Source organism: Amblyomma americanum, chromosome 6, assembly GCF_052857255.1.
Source record: "Amblyomma americanum isolate KBUSLIRL-KWMA chromosome 6, ASM5285725v1, whole genome shotgun sequence".
Taxonomy (NCBI): Eukaryota; Metazoa; Arthropoda; class Arachnida; order Ixodida; family Ixodidae; genus Amblyomma; species Amblyomma americanum.
Window position 1 is genome coordinate 90,721,558 of NC_135502.1, and position 27,922 is coordinate 90,749,479.

Below are 27,922 nucleotides of genomic sequence, written 5' to 3' on the forward strand. Positions count from 1 at the left end.
GAAATCTCTCTCTCGCTTACCGAGAAAAGAGGGTGCGGGGGAGCAGCGCCTGCGGCGAAGCAGCGGCTGCCAGCGTCGCTCGCGCCCGCAGCGCCAGCGCGGCCGAGCGGAGTTGCCAAACTTGTTGCCCGAGCGCGCCGCTCCGGCCGCCGCCGCCGCTCGGGCGAGCGCCCTCCCACGAGCCCTCCTCCCCCTAGGTGCCCTCCTCCCCCGCCCGCCCCTTTCCCCAACAAACACTCCGGTCGCCGGCGGCAGCGCTATAGTCGGCAAGTTTGGCGCGTCCGCCCTGCCACGTGAGAGAGCGCCACTCGATCGCGACTGCTGGCGCGGGCCGCATCGGTCCGCCCGTGCCTGGATTACACCGTGCGTGTTTGTGGACGCGCCGCCGCTGCTCGGCCGACTCTGTGTGGTGTGTCCCTCGGAACCCGCGTGCGCCCCGTGCATCGGACAGGCCAGAGCCGCGGCTTTCCCGCGGAGTCGCATGTGCGTGGAGCGGCCAGCGCGGTCGCCATCCATCATCGTCGCCGCTGACGCCGGAGCGCCGCCGGGTTCAGCGCCGCGCGCGCCGCCTCCACCATTGGATGGCGTCCATCACGTGATATGCTAATCTCCGGCGGCGGGGCGGAGCCATGGCGCTGCTCGGCGACAAGCCCGAAGCAAAACTATCTCCATCATCCAATTCAGCGGGCAAAAATTAATGACCATGAGTTCGTTTTTGATGAACTCGCCGTCCTACGTGGACCCCAAGTTCCCGCCACCCGAGGAGTACTCGCAGGGGAACTACATACCGAGCCATGGGGCCGGTGACTACTACGCCGGGGCCCCGCCGCACCACCACCACCACGCGGCCGCGCACCCGTACGCCTCGTTCGGAGGCGCGGCGGCACCGCCGTACGCCACCGAGAACGGCGGCTACGTGTCGAGCGCGTCGCCGCACTACTACCAGCACTCATGTTCCATGACGCAGACCACGCTGAGCCCGCTGTCGCGGCCCAGCGTTGGGCTCGACCACGCGGGCGGGGGACACAGCCCGCCGTACTCGGGGCCGCCCGCGCCGCTGCAGCGGTCGCCGTCGCCTCCGCCGCCGGCGACCATGCTGCGGCCCTCGCCGCAGTCGCCGCACGTCGTGGGACCCATGCACAGCCCCGGGGGCACGGCAACCGCGCCCACCACCGTCGCCGGCGGAGACTGCAACCAGGCCGGCCAGCCCGTCATCTACCCTTGGATGAAGAAGGCGCACGTGAATGCAGGCAAGTGACGCGCCCTCTCCAATAGGCATGCGGCTAGCACGCGATCTATGTGCCAGCATCGTCAGCGACCGACAGATAAATTGCCCCCTCCCCCCCCCCCCCCCCCCCAAAAAAAAAAAAAAGTGCCGGCAGAAACGATGACTGCTTGCATGCACGCGACACACTCTGGTTCGGGCAAACGGTTGCTCACTGTCCAGCAGATCACGAGTTGCAAAGCGAAACTGTAGGCACCTCTGGCGATGCCGCGTTATGTGACGTTTCTTTTTCCACTAATTTACGGTCTTTAAGACAGGCGACGTGATTGGCTACTCTCGTGACAAAACAGCCCGAGATATTTCGTAACGCCTATCTTGGGCACGCTGTAGCAAACAACATGTGCATCTGTCACACTGCCCTCCTATTTCATGATGCGTCACTTATGCAACATCGTTTGGCCTATCATACCGCTCAGTGCTTACCACGAATATGACGGCCGTACTAAGGCGGTGGTGACGTGCATTCTCGATACTGACGGAGGAGGCGAGAGTTAATCGGTTTCAAGTCATTTTGGGCCGTTCGCAAGTGAATTGGACTGATGTCAGTGGATGAAACACGACTGGCCCAAGGCACCAAACAATATAGGTGGCAATGCAGTTTTCAAATTTACGCTTACTGTGCAGGCGCGATCTATGTTTATTCACTACTACGACATCGAAACGCAAGATGAAGTATTCCAGACGTTATCTTAAATTATAAAAATGAAAATTGTTACGACCTCAGTGACATTTTTCCTGCATGTCATTTTGGGGAGCTTTTACGTTGTTTACAAATACTGCTTTTTTACCTCAATGAATGAGCATATCTCCACATATATAACATTTTTTCTCGGCATAAACAATTTCGATCTCGAAAATAAGGCGCATGCCCCAATTATACAGCGCACCATGATAGAGAAAAATAAGAAAAAAAAGGCACTGTCGCGAACCTATTAGCAGGGCAAATAAACGTTTTCGTAAATGCAAGCGCGCACGTGTTACCGCTAATGATATGTAAAGTATTCTGCCTTAATAAATTCGCCGCAAACGGGGAGAGGCTAGCTTGCATTGCACCAAGCTTGGCGTAGTTCGATAGGGTCCAAAGTGTAGAAATTGATGGCAGTGTTTCGCCGCGCCGTCACACACATAAAGCGTCGGCCGGCGCGCTTAGTCCGGCTCACGTGCGCGCCATCATTAAGACTGAGTGGCGAGCGCGATAATCGAGCCTTGAATGTCCTCTGTAATCAGCTGGGAAGGAAGAAAGGAAAGGGCCCTCATTTGAGCGCTTTATGTGAACTCTCGCGTTTACATCGCAGGGGGATGGCTCATTGTGCGCGCCCAGTTTTTGACTCAGTGCGCACCTGTTACATTTTCTGAAGCAAAACTTCTGTAATAATAGCAGTTTTCTTCAAGCATCAGGGATCACGAACGCCGAAAATTGGGCTTGTCGGTGGGAGTTCATCGTGCAAAAAGCGCGAAAGACGGACAATGCACGAAAATATAAACTTCGAACGGCTTGAAAAGAAAAATGCAAATAGAAAGTGCACACCTCATTTTGACGGTGGAAAAAGGTGTAGGCATTTACCTTTGAAAGCCTATATTTTCGTGCTTTCGGATATAAAATCGCCAGTTTATAGTCAGCGGTAGTGTTGCCCATCTTTCGCGCTGTTCTTGAGAGAGCAGTAATTCGAGACACAGAACTCACGTTTCGTGATAATTATATGTGCATGTACGGCCAAGAGGGCTTAACAGAGAGTATAAACAAGCTAGCCCTTGGGCTTTAATTGCTCCGCTATTCTTTGGAAACATGCGCGCACCGTCTCATCAGTGGAAGGCTTCGTGGTGTTAGCAGAAATTAATTTGCGTTGTTCTCACTTGTGTAACACTACAAACCGCCTATTTTGTATATAAATTCTTCCGGCTCATAGATCGTGCGAAACTTTTTAAATGCTACCCTGGGTCACTCGTCAGTCCTCAGGCTGAGGGAATGCAAAAGGACAGCATCTGTAAGAGCATTTCTGAAAGACCGCTAATTTCGTAATTATACAATGAGTAGTGTTGAAGATACAACAAGCAATCAAGACTGGAGAATAAGCAGCTGTCTGTTCCTTTTGCTTATTTTCCCTCTTTTGCCTTAAATATTAACACTGTTGCTTTATAGCCATTTATAGGAAACGACGGCAGAAAAAGGGGCGAAAATTCACGCGCTAAATTGCCAGGAAAATGTGAATAAGTATATTGCCACGTGTGCCACATATTATTGTCTGTTATATAACTGGTATCGTTGGATGCATGACATTGCAGTTTGGAAGATTGCGTTGTCGGTAACGCGTCGTTAGAGCCTTCGTGCGCTGAAGTCATGCTATTACACAGAAACTCGCGAGAGCTTTAGTAGAGCAGCAAGAGAGGTGAAAAGTTGCATGGCTAAAAAAAAAATTTTCACCACTTTTTTTCTGTTCAGACGTGGACGCATGCCATCAAGGCGCTGGGCGTAAGTTTACGTTGGGCCTGAAATTGATAGGTTGTAACATCCTAGAAACTAAACGTCAGTTGAACTGCTCCGAGTACTCCTCATTGATTGCCACTTTGTGGCATAAAAATGTCGACATACATATGAGAATGTACAGTTCTTTCCCATCGCCTGTGAATCTAAAAGACGCGAGTAATGCTACATCACATATACGTACGCGACGCATCCTCGCTTGCTCTTTCGCGGTGTTTGAATTGAATATGCCGTTGGGAAAGGAAATGGCGCAGTATCTGTCTCACATATCGGCGGACACCTGAACCGCGCCGTAAGGGAAGGGATAAAGGAGGGACTGAGAGAAGAAAGGAAGAAAGAGGTGCCGTAGGGGAGGACTCCGGAATAATTTCGACCACCTGGGGATCTTTAACGTGCACTGACATCGCACAGCACACGGGCGCCTTTGCGTTTCGCATCCATCGAAACACAGCCGCCGCGGTCGGGTTCGAACCCGGGTACTCCGGATCAGTAGCCGAGCGCCCTAACCACTGAGCAAACCGCGGCGGGTAAACGCTATTTGCTTTCAGCGAAATTTGCTCCGGCAATTTCACATTCATTGCCTCTACGCGATTTTCATAATTGCTGCGTGACGAATTGCGTTACGCTGTATAACACGACAGCGTCAATGAGTTCTGCCAATCCATGAATGGGTTCGATTTGTACCATGTTGACAAGTAGTAAATGGAGCACGGAAGCGGATTTGAAATCTTATTTCTTGAAACTTGGCGTTGTAGTAAACTATAGACGCGTTCGGAAGATGCTAAGCGTGGTGGACCATGCCTACCGCGATTAGCGTTTGCCGACTGCAGCGTTCGCTGTCCTGAAGTCAATAAGAACCTAAATGACAGATGCGTGGTTTGACCCGCCGCGGTGGCTCAGTGGTTAGCGCGCTCGGCTACTGATCCGGAGTTCCCGGGCTCGAACCCGACCGCGGCGGCTGCATTTTTTAGGAGGCAAAACGCTAAGGCGCCCGTGTACTGTGCGATGTCAGTGAACGTTAAAGATCCCCAGGTGGTCGAAATTATTCCGGAGCCCACCACTACGGACACCTCTTTCTTCCTTTCTTCGTTCACTCCATCCTTTATCCCTTCCATTACGGCGCGGTTCGGGTGTCCAACGATATATGAGACAGATACTGCGCCATTTCCTTTCCCCAAAAAAACCAATTACTATTATTATTACAGGTGCGTGGTCCATTCACTTTTTCTCCCATAAGTACATACGCTGTTTCACCACATGTTCGATTACTCTATGCTGATGTGAAAATTGTAATTTTGACAGGCTATCTTCGTCACAGCTTTTGTTTTTACGTAAGCAGTCGAGTTCTTTCTTGTCACATTTACTTCCCGTCGTCTCATTGCGCCCGCTTCGTAACTGGCGGACCGTTGCAAATGGCGGATCTCTCAAGCAAGGTCTCCCGCACAAATTGCCCTCTAATCACGACACCAATCGCCTCTCCTGCCACGTTGAAAGGCTACGCTAATGGGGCGCTGTTATGGCGCATGAAATAAGAAATATATCACAGTAATTTGACCCCTTTCAATAAGAACACCGTTAAAACTATCCCCAGGGCGCTCGACAGCGTTCGAAGCAGTCACTTTTTCACCTATTGCGCAATAATCGAGTAAATATGCGCATGGCGGACGCTTCGTTTTGCTGCTTGCAGACTTGGAAACACCCAAACCACCCTTCTATAAATATAACTGTTGCACGCCAGCTTTACAAAAGCACCCTTTGCTTGAAGTAGCCAAACTGTTTTGTTTTGAAATATTAATGTTTAAACATGTGCGCTACCTGTCTTTTTTTCTTGTTTACCTTTTTTTTTCTCGTGAATTTGGCCTGTGCCAAATTTCTGGTACCCGCCGCTTTGGCTCAGTGGTTGGGGCGCTCGGCTACTGATCCGGGGTACCCGGGTTCGAACCCGACCGCGGCGGCCGCGTTTCGACGGAGGCGAAACGCAAAGGCTCCCGTGTGCTGTGCGATGTCAGTGCACGTTAAAGATCCCCTAGGTGGTGGAAATTATTCCGGAGCCCTCCACTATACGGCACCTTTCTTCTCTTAGTCCATCCTGTATCCCTTGCCTTACGGCGTAGTCCAGGTGTCCGCCGACATGTGGATAGATACTGCGCGATTTCCTTTCCCCCCCCCCAAAAAAAAAACAATTTTCAATTTCAATTTTTCAATTTCTGGCCTCTATAGCCTCTCAGAAAAGCGGCATTTCGTTAGCCTCACTAAAATAGTTGCTTTCATAGTAGTATACCGTCTCGTAGAACCTCCCTGTCCCCAAAAGCACGCACTAACATCAGTAATAGCAGGATTTCATTTTCGACCATTCAGTGCATCGACATAATTGCCTATTTACATAAAAAATGCGCCATGTTTGAGAAATTACTCAGGTACCATATATTGGGTGGAACTACTGTGTTTACGTGCTCTTCACGCATGTATACTCCTTAACACTGCGCTTAGTTTTATCTTTTCACTGTTTTTCTCGTAACTGGGCATTTTTGCAGCCTATTTTTATCCCGGAAAGCTGAGCAGTTAGTTCTATAGTTCCATCATAATACAGCCGAGCATCGTTGAACAACCGGCGCCACATGAGGTAAACTCCGTCATCGATGTCTTCGGCTTTCGAATGACGTTGCGAGCAGCTGCCAGCTTTTTCTAAACGGATCAAAAACACCTGCAGGGCTAAGTCGGGGCTCAAGAGGAATAACCACAGCGCAGCTATAGCTCGCTGAGCCGGTCCGTTTGACGAAAGTGTTTGGCCAGATGTCGTCACGAAGAGGTTTCTTGAGAGCATCGTAAACCACATTACGCAAGTACGCAACGAACGATATTCATTAATTGCCCGGATAACTGTGCAGCTGCGGTTCTTGACGTAAAACACGCACAGATTGACACAGCGCAACGGAACGAGGACGAGAAGAAGAAACACGAAACACAGGACATAGCTCCAAGATTTCGTACTCATATCCACGCTTTTCAGACCTGTCATTGTCTAAGGTCCGTAGCTGGTTCATGCGCGCCTTTTATCTGTGGCCCGTTTAGTAATGGTATTGCATGTTAGTGCTTGCACGTGTCATGAGTACTTTTTCACTGTGTAATGATCGTCAGCGTGTGAGGGGTTTTTCGTAATGCCCACTAGCTGACAGTAAAAAAAAAAAATCAGCGCCCGTCCTGTGTTTCTTGTTTCTTCTTCTCGTTCCGTTGCGCTGTGTCAATCTGCGTTGTAGAAAGTATGAACCAACTAGCCCAAACCAGAATCCTCTTAGAATGTGAAAGACGCGCTTAGGTTTGAGCGGTAAGATGGCAGTCTTCGCTGACATGAAGCTGCACTACGTCACAGTCTCCCGTTGTAAGTACCTTGATAACAAAGGAGATTGCTCGAGAGAATGGGACAGTCTGGAGAACTAAGAACGAAGCTGAATATATTATCAAAAACAGCAGTAACCCCCCCCCCCCCCCCCCGAAAAAAAAATCCAAACTGTGCCGCACTGCGTTTGGGCACCACCAGATGATGCACTCCTGGCGCCGAGTCCGGCGCATTGGGGTTCAGAACTTGCAGGAGAAGTCAGTGTACTTCTGGCCCCGGTGGTATTAAGAATACTTCTACAGTATGTTTAATTAATTCGTCAGAACTCATTCTTTGCCTTACCCCGCGTAGTCGTACATCTGCCGCATGCAGCAGCACATTCATCGCTGCAGGAAACACCATAGAGCTGTCGCTTGCTCACTCACCTCCTTCAAGAGAGAGAGAGAGAGAGTGTATAAATCGAGACAAATAGCGATCCCGTGCAGCAGCTGGCTGTCCGTGCATCGTTCGCCGCTTCCTTCCTTCCTTCCTTCCTGAAGTCCGCGCGCGAGCAACCTCGTCGCGTGGTCCCTTCTCGTTCGGCGCGTCGCATATAGCTCGAATAGACGCGGAAAAAGAGGGAAGTCGTCCCCGCGCATGCGAGGCCCGGTAACGGCGGCACGTTTGCGATGGGCCGCCGCTCTCTTTTCTCCTCCATCTAAATTTGAAGGCATCGCTAAAACGGGCCTCCCCGGCTTCTTCTTCTGCTGTCGGCAACCAACCAGTCCTCTCCGAGCGCGCCTATATACTCTGGCGCATGCGCACGCGTTTCAGCGCCTGGAACCCCACTCCGCGAGCGAGCGAGTACCGCTGATTCCTCTTCTTCTTCTTCGCCGTGCGGCGGCGTCGCCGGACCGATTTAGAACCCTTGGAGCGAGCGGGAGCGCGCGTTAGTTTCCTTTTAGCGGTGTTGGCCAACTGGCGCAACAACAAACAGCCTCGCGCCCAACCCTGCAACAACATGCACGGCGGGCACCGTCAGGTGCACACCGCGCCGGCAAGTGTTACTTATACTGTTCGCGTTTTCAACGAGACTTCTCGAGTTGGCGAGCTGGCGTGTTCGAAGTGGCAGCGCGAAAGAATTGCTGGGAACGGCGATGTTATATATCGCGTCGTGCGTGGGCCTCTGCTGCTTTTAAAAGAGAGCGTGACTTAGCTGCCATTGGCCAGTAGTAAATTTTCTGCAGTTGGGATGCGGCTGCTATAGCTTGTTCAGGCGACCAAACTCTCGAACACTGCCCGCTTAGCACGCGTGTTCGGTGCCCTAAGGCTTCCGACGGCTGACTCGCGTTCTTAGAATTGCCACCTCTTCCTTGCCTTTGCGCTCTCCTGGTGTGTCTTCTGATAGCAGCAAGATCCTGTCGACTGCGCCACTTAACTTCCTGCTCACTGGGATGGGCAGCAGCGCAGACTAAAATTTGTGACAGTCGGATACGAATCAAGAACGAACCGGAAGGTGCGCAGGTATATTCCGAGTACCATGACTTCGCAGTTAATCCGATTAACCGCTTACAGCAGCCTGCGATGTCACGCTAGCAGGTGCAAGAATATTAACCATGACATCTTGGCAGTTGGTCGACAGCATTGGCTGGAGGGCCTTCTTTGAAAGGCATTTACAACCTCGTTCTTTAGTTGCATAGGACTGTAGTCTTCAACCTGCAGAGAATCTTAGTAGGCAGGAATGGACGGAGCCCCTTTTAGGATGCTTAGACACGCGCTTTGACACTATGCCTTCTCAAGCCTGCAATTACGGCCATTGCACGAGCACCAAGAGTGTCTTGCCTGTTTGCTTGAATTTACCTACCGCACAAAGTTGGCGCAGTCTAATGCTGGAGGTAATAAATTCGTGAAAAGTTTCGGGAAGAGGTTACTTCGTTTTTCCTCCCACATAAGTGTATTCGTGTTTAGAGCGTACTGAAACGTAATATCGGCCACTTTCACCTTACCATGTTCACAGATCGCTGAACAGTATAATCCCCGGTTGATTGTCTTTCATCATCCTGAGTTACGACGTGTTCGTAGCTGTTTTACTACGCAGTGAAATCGGCGATGTAATTACGGGTGAACTAGAGGTCGAACAACCTGCACATACATGCTCTCGCTTGCGCTTGGAAGGAAAATGTGACATGTTCAGAAGTAAACAGTTGTTGAAAAGTTTTTCGTGTGACAGCTGTTCAAGCTGTGTTCGATGGTACATATGTCTTTACATCCGGCGACAGGTGTGGCTTCGTCAGTGAACTTGGGTGGAGACACGGCATGAACGCTGTGTGAGTCATAGATATTTTATCTCGAAAAACAGCGTTATTCCGCTATTAGGTCCAGGTCAAAGGCGCGACTGTTCCGTGTCCGTCGGAAGCATATAAGCAAAATTAATATCCTCCATTGGAAACAAATCATAAGTTGTAAATCGTGGGCTTTGACGTCTCGAAGCGACACATAACCTATAGGGGGCGCCGTTGTCGAGGTCTCCGGACTAATTTAGACCATCTGGGGTTCTTAAGCGTGCGCTGAAATCGCACTGCACACTGGTGTTTTTATATTTCAGCGCCATTACAGACACATATATGTAATTACTATTCATATACGTTCGTTCTTGCAGCGTATCTGTATTTTTTTTTCATATATTCGGAGCTAATATCCCAGTCAAGTTTGGACAACTTAGCTATCGTCGAAGCGTGGTAACCGCATAAGGAGAGCGAATAGATTAGCCGACTTTTTAGAATATAGCGATGTGTGTCCCTAATCATAATGAAGGCGCACATCTACATTGTACACATTTAACTCGTCGATGGCAACATTCATAAAACCGCTAATCTCAAGAGCCCTGTACGTGATTGGTCAGTCATTATAACCACGAGAAAGGCGGCGTCCAATCACAGCACAGGAAAGAAAAGTTTTGCACGGCTAACCCGAGGTGCATAAAACGGAAAGGCAGGCGTAATAAGATAGTGAGTACAGTAGTAGTGGCGCAACTCACTAATTTCATAGTGCAAGCGAAAATATTGCAAAGCTTGGAAGGAAGGCTTTACAGTGCGTTTCGTTTGCGGCCGCGGCAGCGGCGGCGGCGTCGACGTTTCCGACGAGAAATACGGGAGCTTTTGCGCGCGCGAAAATCGTGACATTCGCGTGTTCTGGAGTGATTTCCCCGGCGTCACTAAAAAGCCATGAAGAACTCCGTGGCACGCGACGAACTCGCGCCTCCATTACACGTCTCTTTACATCGTGGACCGTTACTGCGTACCGCGGATGCACACACGCATACGCTCGCTACACGTAGCTGGCCTGCAGTGCTTCGGGAACCACGTTTGCATGTTCCCGTGCTTTTCGACTCTAGATAGAGGGCGAAAAAGTAATCCCTGCGTAACCGAGAGAATCAAAACACGCGTCTTTAGGGCCCCGCTTCCAAAGCAGCCTGAGTACCTACACCGTGGTAAGACATCTTATTCTTTTTTTTTCCAGCCTGCAGGGTGGCAAGCGGATGTATGTAAGAACAAATCTAGAACGTAACACCTTTTCTCCCGGCTTCTGTACGTTTTGTAAGCAGAGCGGGGACGCTTATATGCGCAAAAGCTTAGCCGAAAATCTCGATTAGTCTTATCGCCGCTGCAGGCAGTGGAAAAGGGAAAGAGAGAGCGTACGCGTGCCCCCTGCGGCGGATTAATGAGCTGGAGGCGCAGACGAAACGCGATCGCATGGCGCGGACCTATTACAACTCTCGCGCCCTTAACCGTGCACGCACAAGCTCACGCGTACTCCCCGAATGCTACGTAATACACCTGCTGTTCATAGAGAAGCGCGTGGGCTTTTGTGAAAAGCTGCGCATTGAACACGAGACGCCGGGGAATAGGAGGAGGGCATGCACGAAGGGCGGCGCAGTGGAGAGGAGGGGAGCTCGCGTCACGCACCCCGCTCTCCGAAATCGGCAATCACTTGGCACGCCATAAAGAACGACCGTAAACACTCGTTCTCGGCCCGGGGGTGACACAAATTATTGCGGTCCGCCGGCGGCGCGCGTCTGTGCGTGCGTACACACTAACTGGCCGGCGGCGAGTGAAGCGCTGTCCATTTGCTGCTGCCCGAATGAAGAGGAGGAGGGGAAGGGGGGGTTCTCTGCGAGACCGCAGTGTAATACGGCCCGGCGATAGAGAGAAGAAACACGCTGCCCTCGTATATTGAAGCAAAGGAAAAACGAGAGAGCGGCGCGCGTATGTGAGAAAGAGGTTCTTATGGAGTTCTCGAGGGCTCAAAAGGAAGGTCATAGTCGGCGAGCCCCGGGGTTCTAAAACGGTTTTCTTTCACTCAGGCGGTCCCCTTTTTCCCTCCCCCCTCCCCTCCCCCGATTTCTTCTTTCTTTTTATTGCCGGCTGCTGCGAATGCTCGCAAAGCAGCGACTGAGCGCGCGCGCGCGCCCGCCGCGCGTCGGCAGTGTGCTGCGTCCTGCTCGGCGCTCTCTGGGCGCCCGCGGATATTTATGGGGCCCGTTTGGCGGCGGCCGCGGTGCCACTGATCGCTTTTGCCCGCCACCGTGTGCGTCTCTCCCCCTTTCTCTCGCCCTCTCTTTCATCGCTTTTGCTGGCCGACACGTGTAATGGTTAGGAATCGTGTCTGTTTGCTCGCCGCCCTGCCGAGCCACGTGCCCCGGTGGCAAATGGCTGTTTTATCGCTATTCGCCTTCACTCTCCCCACCCTCCCCCCTCCCTCACTCTTTGCTCCTCCTAAACACTCCTACGTACGGCAGGCCTTCCGTGTGGTCTCTCTTATCGGCTGCCGGTGACCGATCAGTCTCTCGGCTGCAGTGCGTCTTCTGCCGCGGATCCATGTACCGTGGGCTCGTATTGCCGCAACGCTGGCAGCTGCTCGTGGAGAACGGTGTTGCGCGACGCGTGTTTGCCGGATATGGCTTTCATGCAGCATGCCGCGTGTGCACTGCAGTTGCGGCGAGTATAAAACGTACGAAGAGAGCAGTAGTGAGAAGGGTATCTGTGTTTTCGCGCCTATACGGTGTCGTGGCGATGGCTGGGTTATTGAGCGGCGTCGTGCTCTTGTCCTGGAGGACGCCGCGGCTTCTCATTAACGTCGGCGCCGCTAGCACCGGCTATTTCGAGAGCGCGCGGGCGCTGAAAGGGTATTCATCACGCAGAGGCACGACTGCTAGTGTCTCACTCAGCGCAGGCATGCAAATCAGCGTTGTAAAGCTGGCGCTGGAGTTTTTGTTCTCCGTTTTCTTTTTTGGATATTGAAGTCATCTCCGCGTGAACACAGGCTGACGTTTGGTGACAGCGTGCGCCAGTTGTTTCTTTTGAGCATTTATATTAATTGCATTGTTATGCATTTAATTTGTTTGGTCATGCTTTTAATCCCGTTTGACTTGTGCAGTTGTCCCTCGGAAGGTGTGTTCTGCTTATCATGTGTTCGTGGTTGAAAAACAAAAAAAAAAGCGCTTGACACAGACGCGGGAGGCCTTAGCTTAACTGTAGATGTGCACCGTCGGGGGCAAAAGCAACAGACCCTGCCTCCAAGTTCCGGCCCGTGCTACTCTGCGTGTGGGCGCCACCTTACAAAACACTTCTGGTGTCGCGACCGGGGCAGTGGGCCTGTTTCGACACCAGAAGTGCTTTGTAAGGTGACGCCCCTACGCAGAGTGGCGTAGGTGGAACAAGGAGGCAGGGTCTGTTTCTTTTGCCCCCATGGATTGTACATCGCGCAGACGTAAAGCTGTAGTTTTGATGGGCCGATAAAAGGATTGATATAACGAATTTTCGCGTTACGAACGAATCGAAGTGACCGATCTCGTTCCACTGGAATTACAATTAAAATGCAAGCAGTGCTAAAACAGGGGTCAATTGGTTCTGCATCTGTTTTCTGCGCACTACAACCATCGCTCTTCGTTTGTGCTTGTCTGTTTCCTCGTCTGTCTCATCGTCAGTAGTGTTGCGTTGTGGAGCGCAGAAAACCCAAGATTCAATTAAGGGCTCGGCATTTAGGTTTAAACAAAATAAAAAGGATTAAACTGCTCCGAAAAAAATGTCAGTATTCTTGAAATGCAAGTCGCAGCTAGCTGGCTATTGAGTAGGAGTCTTCACTTCGCTTTCTGCTAGCGAAGCACTTGTTGCTCGGTCTTATCTCCCGCTTAGGACACTTACCAGGTAAGGTAGGTTTCCCCATAAGCACACAGGCGCGAAACCGTGCATTGGCGTCACGAAAAAATGTGATGTTTTGGATACCGCGATGGTTAAGTGACAGTTCCACCGCTGGCCTCAGTCAACATGCAGACCCCGTGATGGTTTTTATTCTCGCTCAATTCAGCGCAACAACCGAATGATGGCCATACAAGCCAGTTTATTTTTTTTAAAGTAAATTTCCACTTCCGTTTTTGTCTGGCGGCTCGACCATTTACCTTCCGTTAGTTTTTCTTTACGAGCGATAACACTTTCCCCTACTAGCAGAGCTGTAAGTGGGACCTTTGTGCTTAAGTTACTGGTAATTATAGACTGTTCGTGCTGAGAAAAAGGCAAATACTCTAAGTTATGTTTTCCCGCACAGGAGCACCATATTGCATCCCAAAAAAAGCACCACTAATACATCCGCAGAAAATAGTGTTAATCGAGAAAAAAAAAACGAAAGCTGCGTTCTGAAAACGGACGCCGAAGGAAGCCCACTAAGTTTACAAGAAATGAAAACCGAAACGTCTAATGTCTAATAATAATGCTCTTTCGCCGTCCATCTTAAGCAGTAAATTAGACTTCGATTCCGATTTTGTCACATTTCTGGGAAACATCTGGAAGGAACACAACCTAATATACCACCAGACACACGCTGTCAGATTTCCACAGTTCTGAGTGCTATACCACGAACTGTCAGCCCTCTTTCCTCGGAGAAGCTTTGCGAATTGGCGAAGTTCAGTCAGGGCATCAGCTGCGCGGCTGCGAAAGTTCTGAAGTGGCAGTGCGAGAACTGCCTTCGCTATGAAGGCTCTCCAGATGGTGTTGTGAATATCGCAGTCAAATTATGCCTTACGGCAAGTGTTAGAACAAAAAAAAAAAGAATATCGTAATCAGCGAAGAAGTGCTATACAGGCCGGCGCTGACTAATCTAAAGTATTTTGCACCGTTTAGGCACTGGCCGTATAGGCGTTTCCTAATGGCGTGTGGAGGGAAGTGGCGTCACGAATACACGTAAGACTGTTGAGAAACATTCGTTGCAAACTGACCAGATTTTTCTTTAGATTAATTTTTCATCGACGCGTCACAAGTTGCATTCTTTAGACTGTTTTCTTTCTTTTCGTTTTCCCTTGTCATCTTTCAGTTTTCTTTTTTTCGCATGTCGAATGAAATCTGGAACAAACAACCTTGATGGCTCCTTGCGTAATTCGCCTCTTGAAGAGTTTGCCAGTACATTGCGTTTTCATATTACGACCTAGCTACCACCCTGTTCTTTTTTGTATTCCCATTTGTAACCACTCCTGCGACGTCTTTCACCAGAGACAGCAGTATTTATAAATAAAATTTTAAAAATATGTAAAACCTGTCTCATCACCGTGAGTTTTTCTCGAAACCATGGTCCCAAGTGTACACATGCTCAGTACAGTCGTAACCACGTGACGTCCTTGTCACCTCGTTTTCGTTTACAGCAGAATACCTTCGCTTGCTCTTATCGAGAATCGAATCTTTTTCCCCGATAAAAATACCAAATACCCTTAAAAGCCCAAGACAAGTCCTCTTGTCGAAACGTTGGGAAGCACTTTGAGGCTTTCTCCCTCTCCCTTGCTCACTTTGTGGTTGTTAAGAACCATCTATACTAACCCTCTCTCTGCCATGGACACAAAAAATTTTTTGCCAGTTTTTCTCGAAGGAATCTGATTTGTAGCGCGAGCTTGTCGTCACCTTTGGAGATAATACGGCAGTTCCTTTAGGTAGGGCTTCTGGGCAGCCGCTCGGCAAAAAATGTTATTCTCCCCAGAAAAAAGTTTGTTATCACTAAAATTTTGTCAGGCTGATTAGCTATTTTTCCCATTCTCCTCCACTTCAAGGGGAGGCGCGAAGCTCCGCCTGAACTCCACATGATATATACTTCCCGTCTGCGCCGTGATGTATATCAGTTTGCTAAAGCGCAATTGCGGCTGTAGTGAGGTACGGTGCCACAACTCGTCAGCAGCGGACTTAACGTGGCTGCTTTGGAGGGGCAGTTTGCGGGATGTGTGGGAAATCCGCGACAAAAAGAAAACGAGCAAATGAACAGCATCAGAAGTGCGACACAACGCACAGGACTAATAATAATAATAGCCCGCACCTTCACCACATGTAAGGCAGGACTTCACGGACCTGGTTTATTCCGACCCGAGCGAACAGCCCAAGCAATGACGATTAGTATTCTGAGGTGAAAAAGGGTGAAGCCGCAGCTATGGAAAAGGCGAAGGCGCATACTGTGCTCACAACAACAACAACAACAACAACAACAACAACAACAACAACAACAACAACAACAACAACAACAACAACAACAACAACAACAACAATAATAATAATAATAATAATAATAATAATAATAATAATAATAATAATAATAATAATAATAATAATGAACGCGATGCGGCTATACGCTGTCTTGCAACACGCATGCAGTTGAGCGGCAGCTAGAAACGCAAGGCGGCGGTTTCCTAGCCCGTGTGATTGCGTTGTGAGGTTTTGAAAACAGCGCTGGTGTGCAAGCTGTGTATGTAGCTTCCGCTTTTCCTAGTTGCAAGACAGAGCAAAGCTAATACTCTGGCTTCTTCCCGGTAAAAAACGGACGACTTGTGGAAAAGATCGTGGCTACCGAGCGCCGGCGAACAGACTTTAGGGAGGTGCGTCACCCGTCAGTCAAAACGATCGACCAATGAAATTCTTTGGGGCTTAAGCATCACGCTTATGCACCTTTCCCGTCACCTGTGCGGACGAGTGGAATGGCAGAGGCCGGGTTGAAAGGGGCGTGGTTTGCTTTTTTGTCGTTTTTTTCGAAGCGCGTGTGGATCTGGTGTTTCGCGAAGTCCTTGGGGAACCTCCTGATCTACACATGCAAGGTGTTTGTTTCACCTAAGGCTTTACGCATTTTTTATAGTCTTTTTGAGCCAGGAGAGCACTTTTTTCGGCATAGCATTGTCAGCGGTGGACTACACCAGAATAAAGCTAAGACGTGCTAACTAACAGGCTGGTTAACTAACTATTACTGTTCGGCTATTTAATTAACTAGCCCACCGTAATTAATACCCATATCAGCTCTTATAATTTCGAAAACACGGTTGCCCTCGGCGCTACAGATTTTGGCTACATCGCGCCAAAATACATGCGCTTTCGAGAAGCTTGCAGGCAAAGCAACCTCTCCAGTCCACGTAACTCGTCGAAATTGCCGAAATTTGCAGGTCCACAGCGCCGAGGTTAACCGCGTTTTCGAAATTATAAGAACTGATATGGGTATTAATTACGGTGGGCTAGACGCCTCTCAATAATTAAGGAGCTTAACAGTAATAGTTAAAAAAGTAACTATTCAGTATTAGTTAACCAGCATGCTAGTTAGCACGGCTTAGGTGTATTCTGATGTACTACACTGCTCACGATGCTATGCCGAAAAATAACACGCTTCAAGCTCAAGAAGCACATTTTTAAAAATTGTGTAAAATCTTAGCTGAAACACCTACAGCTGTTTGTTTAGAATGTGCTAACCTGGTCACAGGCCTATTAGCCAGGAGGTATAAGGGCGCTTGCAGTGCACCGCTAGGTGGCCTGTTTGATGTCTTACTTAGACTTCAGATCTGCTCTTCTTTATGTTTTCTTCATTAGAAAATCATCAATCATTCGGATAGTCATGTCTGCGCATTTTGCGCCCTTTCATGACGAGGGTGACCAGATTTCGCAGCTGACCAGATGCCGCGTCGTTTATTATATAAAGCTTAGCAGTTCTACCTCCAGTTCCAATGTAGATGATATCATCAAAAACCAATTTGCTCCGCAGTTGCAGAAAATATACATTAAAGCGAAGATGTTGACAGCGTCGAAGAGACGTCGGCTGTGCGAGCTTCAAGGCAATGTAAACTCGAACTCCTAAGCCTTTGTTTGATCTCCGTAGTCCTGTCAAATAATTGACCTCTCTCAATTACGTCCCGGTTTGTTGGTTGCAAGTTTTTTTTTTTTCTCCTGCGGACGGGGAAATCGCATTTAGGTGAGCGATCACGCTTTTCGCACCACGGTGATTGAATTCAGATCGCCAAACGTCACGATTTAGCGACGATCGCCATGATTAGGCTCTTCCGATCGAAATATTGTTTCGCACCGTAGCCTGCGTATATGACGTCAATCGCAACGATTTGTAGATGCGCGTCACAATTTGTACTCTTTCTTGGGACGACACCTTGGGGACTTCTTTGCTTTTGGGATTTTTCTGCTTTCCAGCCACACACGTATAAAATGAGGGCAAGAGGGGGGGGGGGGGGGTGCTTTTAACCGTAGAGCGTTGTGTTATCATTCTGTGAGGATTGCTATCTCTTCAAAACTGTTTATGTGGCTCGGTCAATCAACTCGGTAGTGTCAAAAGTTGTCATAACTTATTGGGCGATTTTAATCCTCTACAGTCCAATTTATTCAACACGGCGGCGCTACGGAGGACTGCCAGCGAGGTCAGCCTGGGTAGAATCGCGCTTGTTTTAATATATCATGATAAAACTTGCCCTTGCTTGTAGATGGTCACACATTCCTGTGAGCCAAACAGTCTTTCGTTTCTGCATGGTGCAGGGGAACCTGCGAGAGACGAGATAGAGATCGCTATTTGGCGTTCGAAAACGGCGGTCGTGAAAGTGGTGTGGTAGGCGTCGACGAATGCTTTGGAGATAATTTAAAATCAACGACACTGAAAATGAAGACTTGTACAGGAAGCAGTGACAAAAGTAGAAGTGCAATATTTTACACTAGAAATAAGCGAGAGCCAGTGATTGTTAATGAAACAAGCTACAAAAGATTGCCAGTCACGGTTTCTTGAGTTTTAGCTGGTAAAGCCACACCATTCTTCGTTTTATCGTGCTCAAATTTTATTAGTCGTACACTACTTTAAATATAGGTAGATTAATAACCGTATGTACAGGTGGAAAGTGGGAACAATGAAGTCGCCCTTTTTCACGGACTGTGTTCTCGGAGCAATTAACCGGGCCTTTGTTCGTAAGCAATAGAGGAACGCCACTTAATGAATGTAGGGCTGCTATAGTACAATTCTTTTCGTTCGATTCAACTTGATTACTGCCATCCGACTCTGTCTGACTGTCTACAGCAACGGGGGGGGGGGGGGGGGGGGGGGACAATCCATACGCCAAAAAAAAATCAGAACGAAATGGAAATCGAACCAAATCGTCAAGTCATGTACTCTGCGCGGAAAACAAAGCGCCTTAATCACAGTGCACGCATGACACAATAACGCATGCGACTACACAGACAGTCAAGCACAAAACTCGTCGCGCTTGAAATGTGCCTGTCAGTCACGTCTGAAGAGCGATGTTGTAACAGCGGCTCGTATTTACATAGGCACGCGTCTAATCCGGACTAATCATAATTTTAGAATAGTAGACTGGGTGCCTGACGAGAACTGCGCCGTCATGGGCCTGCAACCCTTACAAAAACTTCTTTAAACAGTCTATAGACTGTCCATAGACTTCTGTCTATAAAGTCTAGACTCTCTATAGACGAACCCCAGAGAACAGTCTACAGGCAATGCAAATCTTATAGATAGTCTATAGAAATTTATAGATTTATGGTCATACAGTTTTAGTAGACTTTTGTCTATAGACAGTCTATAGACTATGAGTATACAAAAATAAATATCTATGGGAAGGCAATGGAGTCTATATAAAGTCTAAACTGTCTATTGACCATTTTTTTAAGGGTTAAGCGCACAGAGTTCCTCCCCCCCCCCCCTCTCTCTCTATTACTGGCACCAGAAGACTCACGAAGTGACAGTTAGTGGCTCCTCAATCTCATAAGCGTGCAAACATTTTTGTAACAGCGCTCTTAAAATCTATTTTGGAACGAACTCTGACAACAACGTCACCATGTGCTGGCGAGAAAACGTCGTGGTTCCGCGCGCGCTGATCCTTTTTTAATTATTCCACGGCGTTGCCGTCGATTTAGAAAAAAAAAATCCGATTGTGCGAAAAAGTCTGCGACGCTTTACGTTGACAGCGGCATTTTTTTTTTTCATAACGCGCCTTTAACCACGCTAGGATATTGCATATAAACCAGCGCAACGTGTAGGTCTGGCGGTTGACATCGTTATTCGAATATATCTTGAGCCCTTCATTTTCGAGTTCTTCAGGAATTCGAGGGAGGGGGACAAAAATCGGGCTATATTTTTCGACCTGAAGTTCGGGTACAAATTGGGTTATTCAGCAAAAGGTTCCATCGTCTAGGCTCACGTGTCGGGTCATAGTTTGTAACAAAAGGCAATTAGCGCTCGTTTTCGTGCGAGGCATTAAATCCCCTATTTTTTGCACATCGTTTTGTAAACAATATATGGAAATAGCAGATTCCATTCTTATAAGAATGGTCTACAGAGTGTCTATAGACTTCTTATAGACTATATTGCCTCCCTATAGACCTTTTCACGACCCTCGGGAAAATCGGTTTTCTGTGCTGTGGTGAGAACGTGAGGCAGTTAAATCCTCAACTCTTTCCTGTACTACGAGCACATTCCAGTGCACCTGTTTGTGAAAAGGCCAATAGATATCCCCTTTTGTCTATCCATAGCCTATACCTATGGACAAAAGTCTACTAAGAATGTATGGCTATAAATCTATACTCTAAATACTGTCTATATGGCTTTTATTGCCTATAGAAAAGAATATAGGACTTTTCTATAGAAAGTATATAGACTGTATAGACAAGAGTTAATGGACAGTCTATGACTGTCTAAAGAAATATTTGTAAAGGCACTGCAATTCTTCTGAAATATATTACTTCTTTTTTTCTGATTTGCTATAAATAATTCGCTGTGCACATTGCCATGCACTGCGTAACACTTCTGCGTCCGTGAAACACCCATATACCTTTGTGCACTGCGACAACATTCATTCAACGTCATTGCGATCATTTTAAAGCCATGCAGCAGGCCGCTGTTTGCACGTGCAGCGCTTGATGCCAATTGTCAGTGTCCGTGCTTTTGCGTCTCGCTTCCGAAACGTTCTGTCCGAACGTGGCCTCAAATTAAGCACCGTCATAATAAATAGGAAGCCTTCAAAGACGTTCAATATGACCGCTTGACCGAAATCGCGCCACTCTGGATTTTCGCACAATATGTTCGCTTATTTGCCTGCGTCCTCAGCTATGTCCACACAGAAACTGAGTTTCCCAGAAGGTTTCTTTTCTGGCAGAAATCGGGTAAAATCTGGTTTTACCCGGAAACGAAGGGCCCTCAATTACAGATCACTGCCGGGCATCCGGCGAGAGCCCGATCACGCTTCATCTCGAAGTATGCGATTACCTTTCTTTCGGCGCTAACAGAACGAGATTCTATAAGCGCCGCGTTAATGGCGTATAAAATTCAATTAGTCGATGACCGTTTTGATTGGTGTAGAGTTTCCCTGGCGTTTTGTGCGCTGCTCTGTGCGGACGCCCTGCTAATTTTTCTGCGCCATTTCTTTTTGAACATAATGACGTCGATTTGTCGCTTCGCTGGATTCATTCTTCTGTTATTTGGTCATATCTTTATCGCGTGCATCTATTACCTTGTGCTCCCGCGTTACAGTGCTCTACACGTGCATGTAACACGTCCCCCAGCGAATATCTGTCCTGGCCACCATGGCGCAGACTTAACCCGTGACGTAGCATTCGACCCAACTTGGCACCGCCCCGAAAACCAGGGAAGAAGATGGTATAGTCGGCTGCAACTCAAGAGCGAAGCGGCAAATGCTCCTCAAAGAAGGCGCTCCAGCCAATGAAGTCGACCTGTTTTCGTGACATAGCGGTTAATCCGTGGTTGATCCCCTGTCGCGACAAATTAATCCGTTGTTCATCCCCTGCCACGCTAGCATGAAAACGGATTAACTGCTGCGGTCATGAAAATCGGTCGACGGCATTGGCTGGACTGTCTGCTTTGAGAGGCATTTGCAACTTCGTTCTTGAGTTATACACGTGGCTGTACTTACATCTTTCTTGTGCCTATTATAGTCGACCCCACGTGCGAGAGAAGCCGTCTTGGAAAGGGCCAGCATGGAGGAAGTGTATCTAAACTGCTTTATTGCGGTGGCTTTAACTTCATTGGTAACGAGTTCTGGAGCGAGGTTCTAGAGGGCGCGTTCATTACACCCCTTGCAAAAATTCCTTTAGATAGTCTATAGACTGTCCGTACACGTTTGTCTATCAAGTCTAAAGACCGGCTATAGACAAATCCTAGAGAATAGCCTATAGACAATACAAATTTAATAGACAGTCTATAGACAAGCTATAAATTTATGGCCCTACACTTTACTAGACTTTATTGTCCATAGACAGTACATAGACTGTAAATAGAGAAAAGGAAATATCTGTAGGAATGCTATAGAGTGCATAGGAAGTCTATAAACTATCTATAGATCACTTTTATAACGGACGACTGCTTGCAAGCTTCCCTGTGCAGGTAAATTTCCCACGAAACGGCGTCAGAGGCGCCTTAAATAAAGCTCTGTTTTTATGAATCCTGTTTGATTAATAGTCACTATTGATAACCGATAGATCTAATCTGCTTTCATATTGCGTTTTCTGCTTCTTTGAAGGAGGCTTTTTCGTTACTGCTGTAACAAGAATAAAGCGGGAGGTCTTCGCAGTGCCCGGGTATTGGTGCCAGTATAGCAACGCCAATAGGTGTTGTATGTTGAAAGCAGTTACGCACACAAGGTTTTCCAGGAATTTTGGACAGCCAGTGCCGCTAAGCCTAGCGGCCTGTCACTTCTGTTCTGCAGCCATTCGGTCATTCTCTTTCTTTCCTACGTCAGAGATTACGTTAACGCGCTACTTTTGAAGGTTGAAGCCATGCGCCACGTGGTGGCAGCCAAGGGAACTAAAATAGTTTATTTCGAATTCTTGTAATCTTAGCGAATATGGTTTTCGGGTTAGTAAGAATGTGCAGTCTTAATCGCCGCCCTATGACCGTGCGTTAATTTTTTATTTACTATTGACCTGCTATAGGTTGAGGTCGGTAGAGGAAAGACCTCGCCCGCACCACTAATGTGTGCAGTTGGTCAGAAGAACAGAATCTGTGACTTGCAATTTACAAGCGAAAAAAATGCGGACTTGCTCTCGGTAACAACTGATCGGCAGGGTAAATCATATATTAGTGGTGGTTATATAACCATGCACGTACAGGCCATAATATAAGCCGTCTACATGTAAAGACAGCCTTTACTTACAGCAAGAAATGTATCCTATTGTAAAGGAAATATTTCCTTTCCCTTTCTGCACGCTATTTATAGATTGAGTTTTCTGTTCTCGGGACCCATGCTAAATCTCACGTTCGTTGTCAATAGCCGATAAAATAAGTCATATAGCTGAAGCAGCACGTTGCTGGAGTACCCTGCGGCGTTTCAGATGAAAAATCATTGTGATGAGGTCTCCATAGCCGTATATACAGCCCGCACATTTGTTACATTTATTAAATTACGCCGTGTCCCGTGCGTTGTGCTTCTGTTTCGTAACCTCTTTCGCTGTTTTTGTTGTAAGCATATTGGTGAATCTCCCCCGGTTTTCTATCTTCTGCATCGCCTGACACCTATACATGCTTAGGGAAACATCGGAAACGATGTCAACCCCGCGCTACAAATTTATGACCTCACAAAGTTATAAGTGAATAAATTAGGAAGGCGATTAACTGTAGCGCAACATTAAAACCGAAACTTTTCAGTGATTTCGCTTTGCTGGGGTTCTACGGGAGTGTTACGCCTGCTGCAAACCGCCGTAATTTACGTTTTCTTTTTAGGACGTAGACGCATCGACAAAACAGAATATTTTTACTAATCTGGCTGTGTAACCACCCACATGTTTGTTTTTTTTTTCAGTGCAGTACTCTAGAAGTATACCGAAAACAGCAGTTTTAAAGGGAATACATTTGCGGTATCTACCGCGATGCTCCTTGAACCAATCGAACGATTTATTTATACGCGACTGTTCTCGTCCGACGTGGACAAACTGTGCTTCATAGACTTGATCGTTTTTCGCAAGGATAGTGATAGAATTTTCTTTTCTTTATTGGACGATGTTAGTTTCGTTACGTATCCCTAATAACAATAGTTGGCATACCACAAAAATTTTCGGATCGCCGAAATAACGAAAAACGTTAATTTCTTCGCTGACTAAGCTATAGACATTAAGGTGGGAATTTTGCGGGTTGCGCACACACCCCTCAGTTGGCGGCTGCATGCTTAGGCTGCCCAATAATTTGTCTTTCTTATGATTCGCGTGCTCTGAACACTTTTTTTGGACACCAGTACGTCATAGGCAGGTTTATGTGCTTCTAAGCTCACTGTCTTTAAGACCCGTCAAAGCTAACAACAGACTCTTCCCTAAAAGGGAGGCTGTCGAAACTAACTATAAATAAAACTGACAACTGTATGTATGTATTGGAACGAGGCTATAGTTATGGAGGCTATACATATCTATTGTATAAAACATGTTCGAAACAGATGCGTCGTGTGCTTCTGAAGTGACCTGCCAACAATAGAATTAGTTTCTGCTCGTATGTTTCAAACTATTTGTGATCTATCTCGTCTGAACGTAGTGAGCTTACCGGTAAACTTCGCATGTGCGCACTACTGCGCACTCCGGGCTCTGAGTACACTACGTTTGCACTTATTTTTGTGGCTAATGTAAAAGGCTGTACAAATACATATTTCTTTCAATGCACCCGTTATCAGCTGCGAAAACATAAGCACTCTTTCACCTGCTTATACGCGAAATGTTTAGGCTTAATGAGCGATTGTGTACAGGGTTTATTTCACGCTGCTTCTTGTTTATTGAAGAAGTGCAGAATTCTTGCACTTGAACTAAGTCTTGAGACAGAAATGAAGTTCCGCAAATAATCGAGTTTTGCGAATGTGAAATTTAATAATGGTGTGAACATTCGGCGAATTTTAATGTTTAGGAATGTTTCCACGTTTGGAGGCCTGAAAAACACGTTCCTTCCGTCCCGCGCACTCGTTGCTTTTGCCAAAACATAAAAGAAAGAGAGAAGGCATTTTTGTCATTAAAAGTGGCTTCAGTGCTGTAGCAAAAAATAAACATGATTGTTTCAGCTGCTGTTCCGTATAAAGAAACTGATCTGTGACGTATGCAGGATGCAACGGTACTGCTGTCGCCAGGTGTGGGTAACAGCTGTGGGTATTGCCCACAAAAACACACGTAAACAAATGTCTTCGATGTAGTTTTTAGACTTCACAGTGCATCTGTGAGTCGTTTCTTCGTTAACAAAAACCGAGTACAACCCACAAGATAATGTGTAATTACGGAAGGTCATTTAAGGACCGATGTGCTTTTAAAACAGCACGATACGCACGTGTGGGAGTCACCTCTAGGAGGGAAAATGTAAACACATGTAAACAAAACGTTCCAAGAGAACTTTCCCATTCACAGTGAACCTATGGACGCGCCCATTCGTTGTCCATGGCGAGTAGTTTCCAAAAATGCACTCAAAAGTATGCGATGTAGACGACGCTGACATCGTCCTGAAAGATACCAATAAATTTGTGTTGCGATGCCGGACACACCTCCACAACGTCTAGGCGCTGGATCAGCGTGGAGTTTCTTCGAGTCGTTCAAGGTCCTCTTGTAGTGCGACATGCTACTGCGGGCACTACGTTTACTCGCAATCACGGTCTTGCTAAACTAGCCAGGCTAGATGGCTTTACATGGAAGGCGGCTTTTCGAATCGCGCACCGCAGCATACCACGGCGCAGAGGGTACACTCTAAACTGAAAGGAGTAAAAAGGGAGTAAAAGCAGTCCTCTAGAGCATGCCCTTTTATAGAAAGGAGTGCGCTGGAGGGCAGGCTACTCCCATATTGGCGTATTCGTGTTTAGAGTGCACGTCCAGTCGACCCTGGCTTCCGCGTGCGCCCTTTGTATTAATGGGACAGCATTTAGGTTGCCATCTCACAAAAAATTTCTGTCTTCTCTGTCACGAGATTCCCGACTGGTCGAGAGGGTCGTGACGTCATCAGCACCTCCATGTTTGAAAATCTGAGGACTAGAATGTTCGAATACTTTCCAGTGGGTTAGCGTATGATATAATTCGGCATACCGGTTTACCCTAATATGCCCATTAATTGCCAATAATACACCTTAATCCATTCAACAGTCTCCACTGATCTACCTTAATTCGGTTTCTCGGCAAGGCCTACTTCCAAAATTTTGGGGGTCTTTCCGGATTTTCGGGGGGTGCGCGAACTTCAAATGCTGTCGCATTTTCTTTAAGAATGTGCATAAGAAGGCCTCTAAGTTCTTGTAAACTAAACATGGTGTCTAATATTATAACATGAGGATTACTTTCTAGTGGTCTATAGCTACTGGAAAACAGAGCTCTTGTAAGCCAGAAAAGTGCGAGAAACGAGAGGCAGGTGTCACCACGACAGACCGCTTATAAACTGCGGTGATGTCCGCAGCGATCTAAAGCAGAATCGCTGAGGCTAACCTAATTAAACGAACGTACAACCCTTGTACGTAAAGTTCCAAGACTGAATCCATTTGAAAAAATGGGTTTAACATTGAAACAATTTGTGCAGCACCGCTTCCAAATAGTCTCCGTTCCAGTCTATGGACAGCTTCCAACGCTCCTTGACGTCGATCTTGGAAACAGTTGGAAAACGCTTCATTTGGCAGGGCTGTCAGCTCCTTTGTCGTGGCGTCTTGAATGACCTCCGCGCTCCCCATCCAGGGACCTTTTAGGGCTCTCTTCACACGAGGAAAACGGAAAAAAAAACGCGTGGGGACAGGTCAGGCGAGTATGGCTGATGGGGAAGTACAGTAATGCTGTGATTGGCGAGAAATTTTGTCAAGCTGAGAGCAGTGTGCGGCCTTGCGTTATCGTGCAGAATGCTCCATTGTCCAGATGCCCATAAGTCAGGGCGACGGTGTCGCAGTGCATCAGGCATGTGTTGGAGCACGCAGATATAAAGCTCCTGATTCACCGTCTACCCTTGTGGGACGAACTCGTGGTGTGTGACACCCCTGGCATCGAAAAAAACTATAAGTATCGCCTTTGCTTTGGTATTCTGCCGCCACACCTTTCTCAACGCCTCAGAGCTTGTGGACCACCATTCGGCGCTCTGCCTCTTTGTTTGAGGATTGTATAGAAAACACCATGTTTTGACTTCAGCAATGATGCTGTGGACGAATGCAGCATCCTTCTCTGCCTCGGAGAGCAAATCAGCGCTCACTGATGCCCGCGTGTCCTTCTGGTCCTGTGTTAGGGAGTGCGGCAGAAGTCTGGCATTCAGCTTTCGTTTCCCCAAGTTCTCACGCAAAATTTGGTGGCAAGTTGTCTAACTAATGTCGAGAGCATCTGATAGTATGCGGACTGTAATGGTACGGTCTTGCTGTACGATTTCCCTGATCCGAGCCAAGTTGTTTTCATTCCGTGAGGTTGAAGGGCGCCCCTGCCCTGTGTCTTCTTCCACCGACGTTCTTCCCGAAACGAACCTCTTGTGCCACTCGAAAAATCGGGCCCGCGATAATGTCTCGATGGCGTAAACACCACGAAGGAACTCATACGCCTGTGTAGCTGTCCTGCCAAGCTTCACAGAGAATTTGGTGTTTATACGCTGTTCGAGGCGGACGTCCATCTCTCCACATTCACTCGCAGTAGAATGCGCAGACGACTAGTGACAACGGATTTTTCAACATGTAGTGTCATGTAGCAGCTGCCACAGCAATTAACATAAATAGCTCAGGTTAGCCCGAAAAGATGGCGCTACACATAAGCACCAACATTTGTTTTGGGGAATCATTTCTAGAGAAGAAAATAAATCAGTCTCAAAACTTTACAGACAAAGGTTGTATGAAGGAAGCCAACAGTCAGTGAGGAAAAGCATAGAGGAATTTCTTTTTTCTATTTCTGGTGTTGATGAACGGGAAATTACTAGTGTAACAATTTATCAAATGAAAGATAATTGCTTAGAAAGAGAAGAGAACAACCACATGCCGCGAGTGGGATCCGAACCCACGACATCTTTATGTCACGAAACGGTGGCTATCGGGCTTTTGCCCACTTTCGGCGTTGTTTAAGTTGTGCGTAACCTAATCTTGAGAGTGTTCACCAGAGCCGGTGTCGTCCTTTGCGGAGGACATAGAACGCCATGTATTACCGCAAGTACCACGTGGCACGAAGGATTACACGGAAAACAGGAATAACAAAACCCAATCGTAGCTGATGAAACAAAATAATCTGGCGCTCTGATTCGCGCTCGACGTCATCATCATCATCACGGTTTTGAATCAGAGGAGGGGGAAAAAATGCCCAAACGCACTGTTTACTGGCCAAACTATCCGATTTTACTGAGGAAAAAAAAAAAAAAGCCTTGCAAATGTCCTCAATGTCTCCTCTTCGTTTTGTCGACTTTCTTTCGTATCTTCTGCCGACCGCAAAGCATTACGGGTGCATTACTACAGATTCTTTCCGCTTCGTAAGCTTAAAAAAAAAAATACTCAACTTTGCATTGGTTTTATATACAAAACATAGCCGCATCACATACAGCCGCACCACTGCGGTAGTGCAAGATCATTAGGATAGTTGTTTCGAGCATT

At 47.6% G+C, this 27,922-nt stretch overlaps 1 protein-coding gene across 2 annotated transcripts in view; it reads left to right on the forward strand.

Annotated features, from left to right (window-relative positions):
- The first annotated feature begins 252 nt into the window (after positions 1–252).
- LOC144093840 (homeobox protein Hox-D4a-like) overlaps positions 253–27,922 on the forward strand; it is a 50,583-nt gene continuing 22,913 nt past the window's right edge. For both annotated transcript variants that reach the window (XR_013306340.1, XM_077627560.1), the window contains exon 1: positions 253–1,250. Coding sequence is in view for 1 of the 2 variants with exons in the window: in XM_077627560.1 (XP_077483686.1) it covers positions 698–1,250 (553 nt within the window). In the remaining variant the exon portion in view is untranslated. The remainder of the gene's footprint in view (positions 1,251–27,922) is intronic.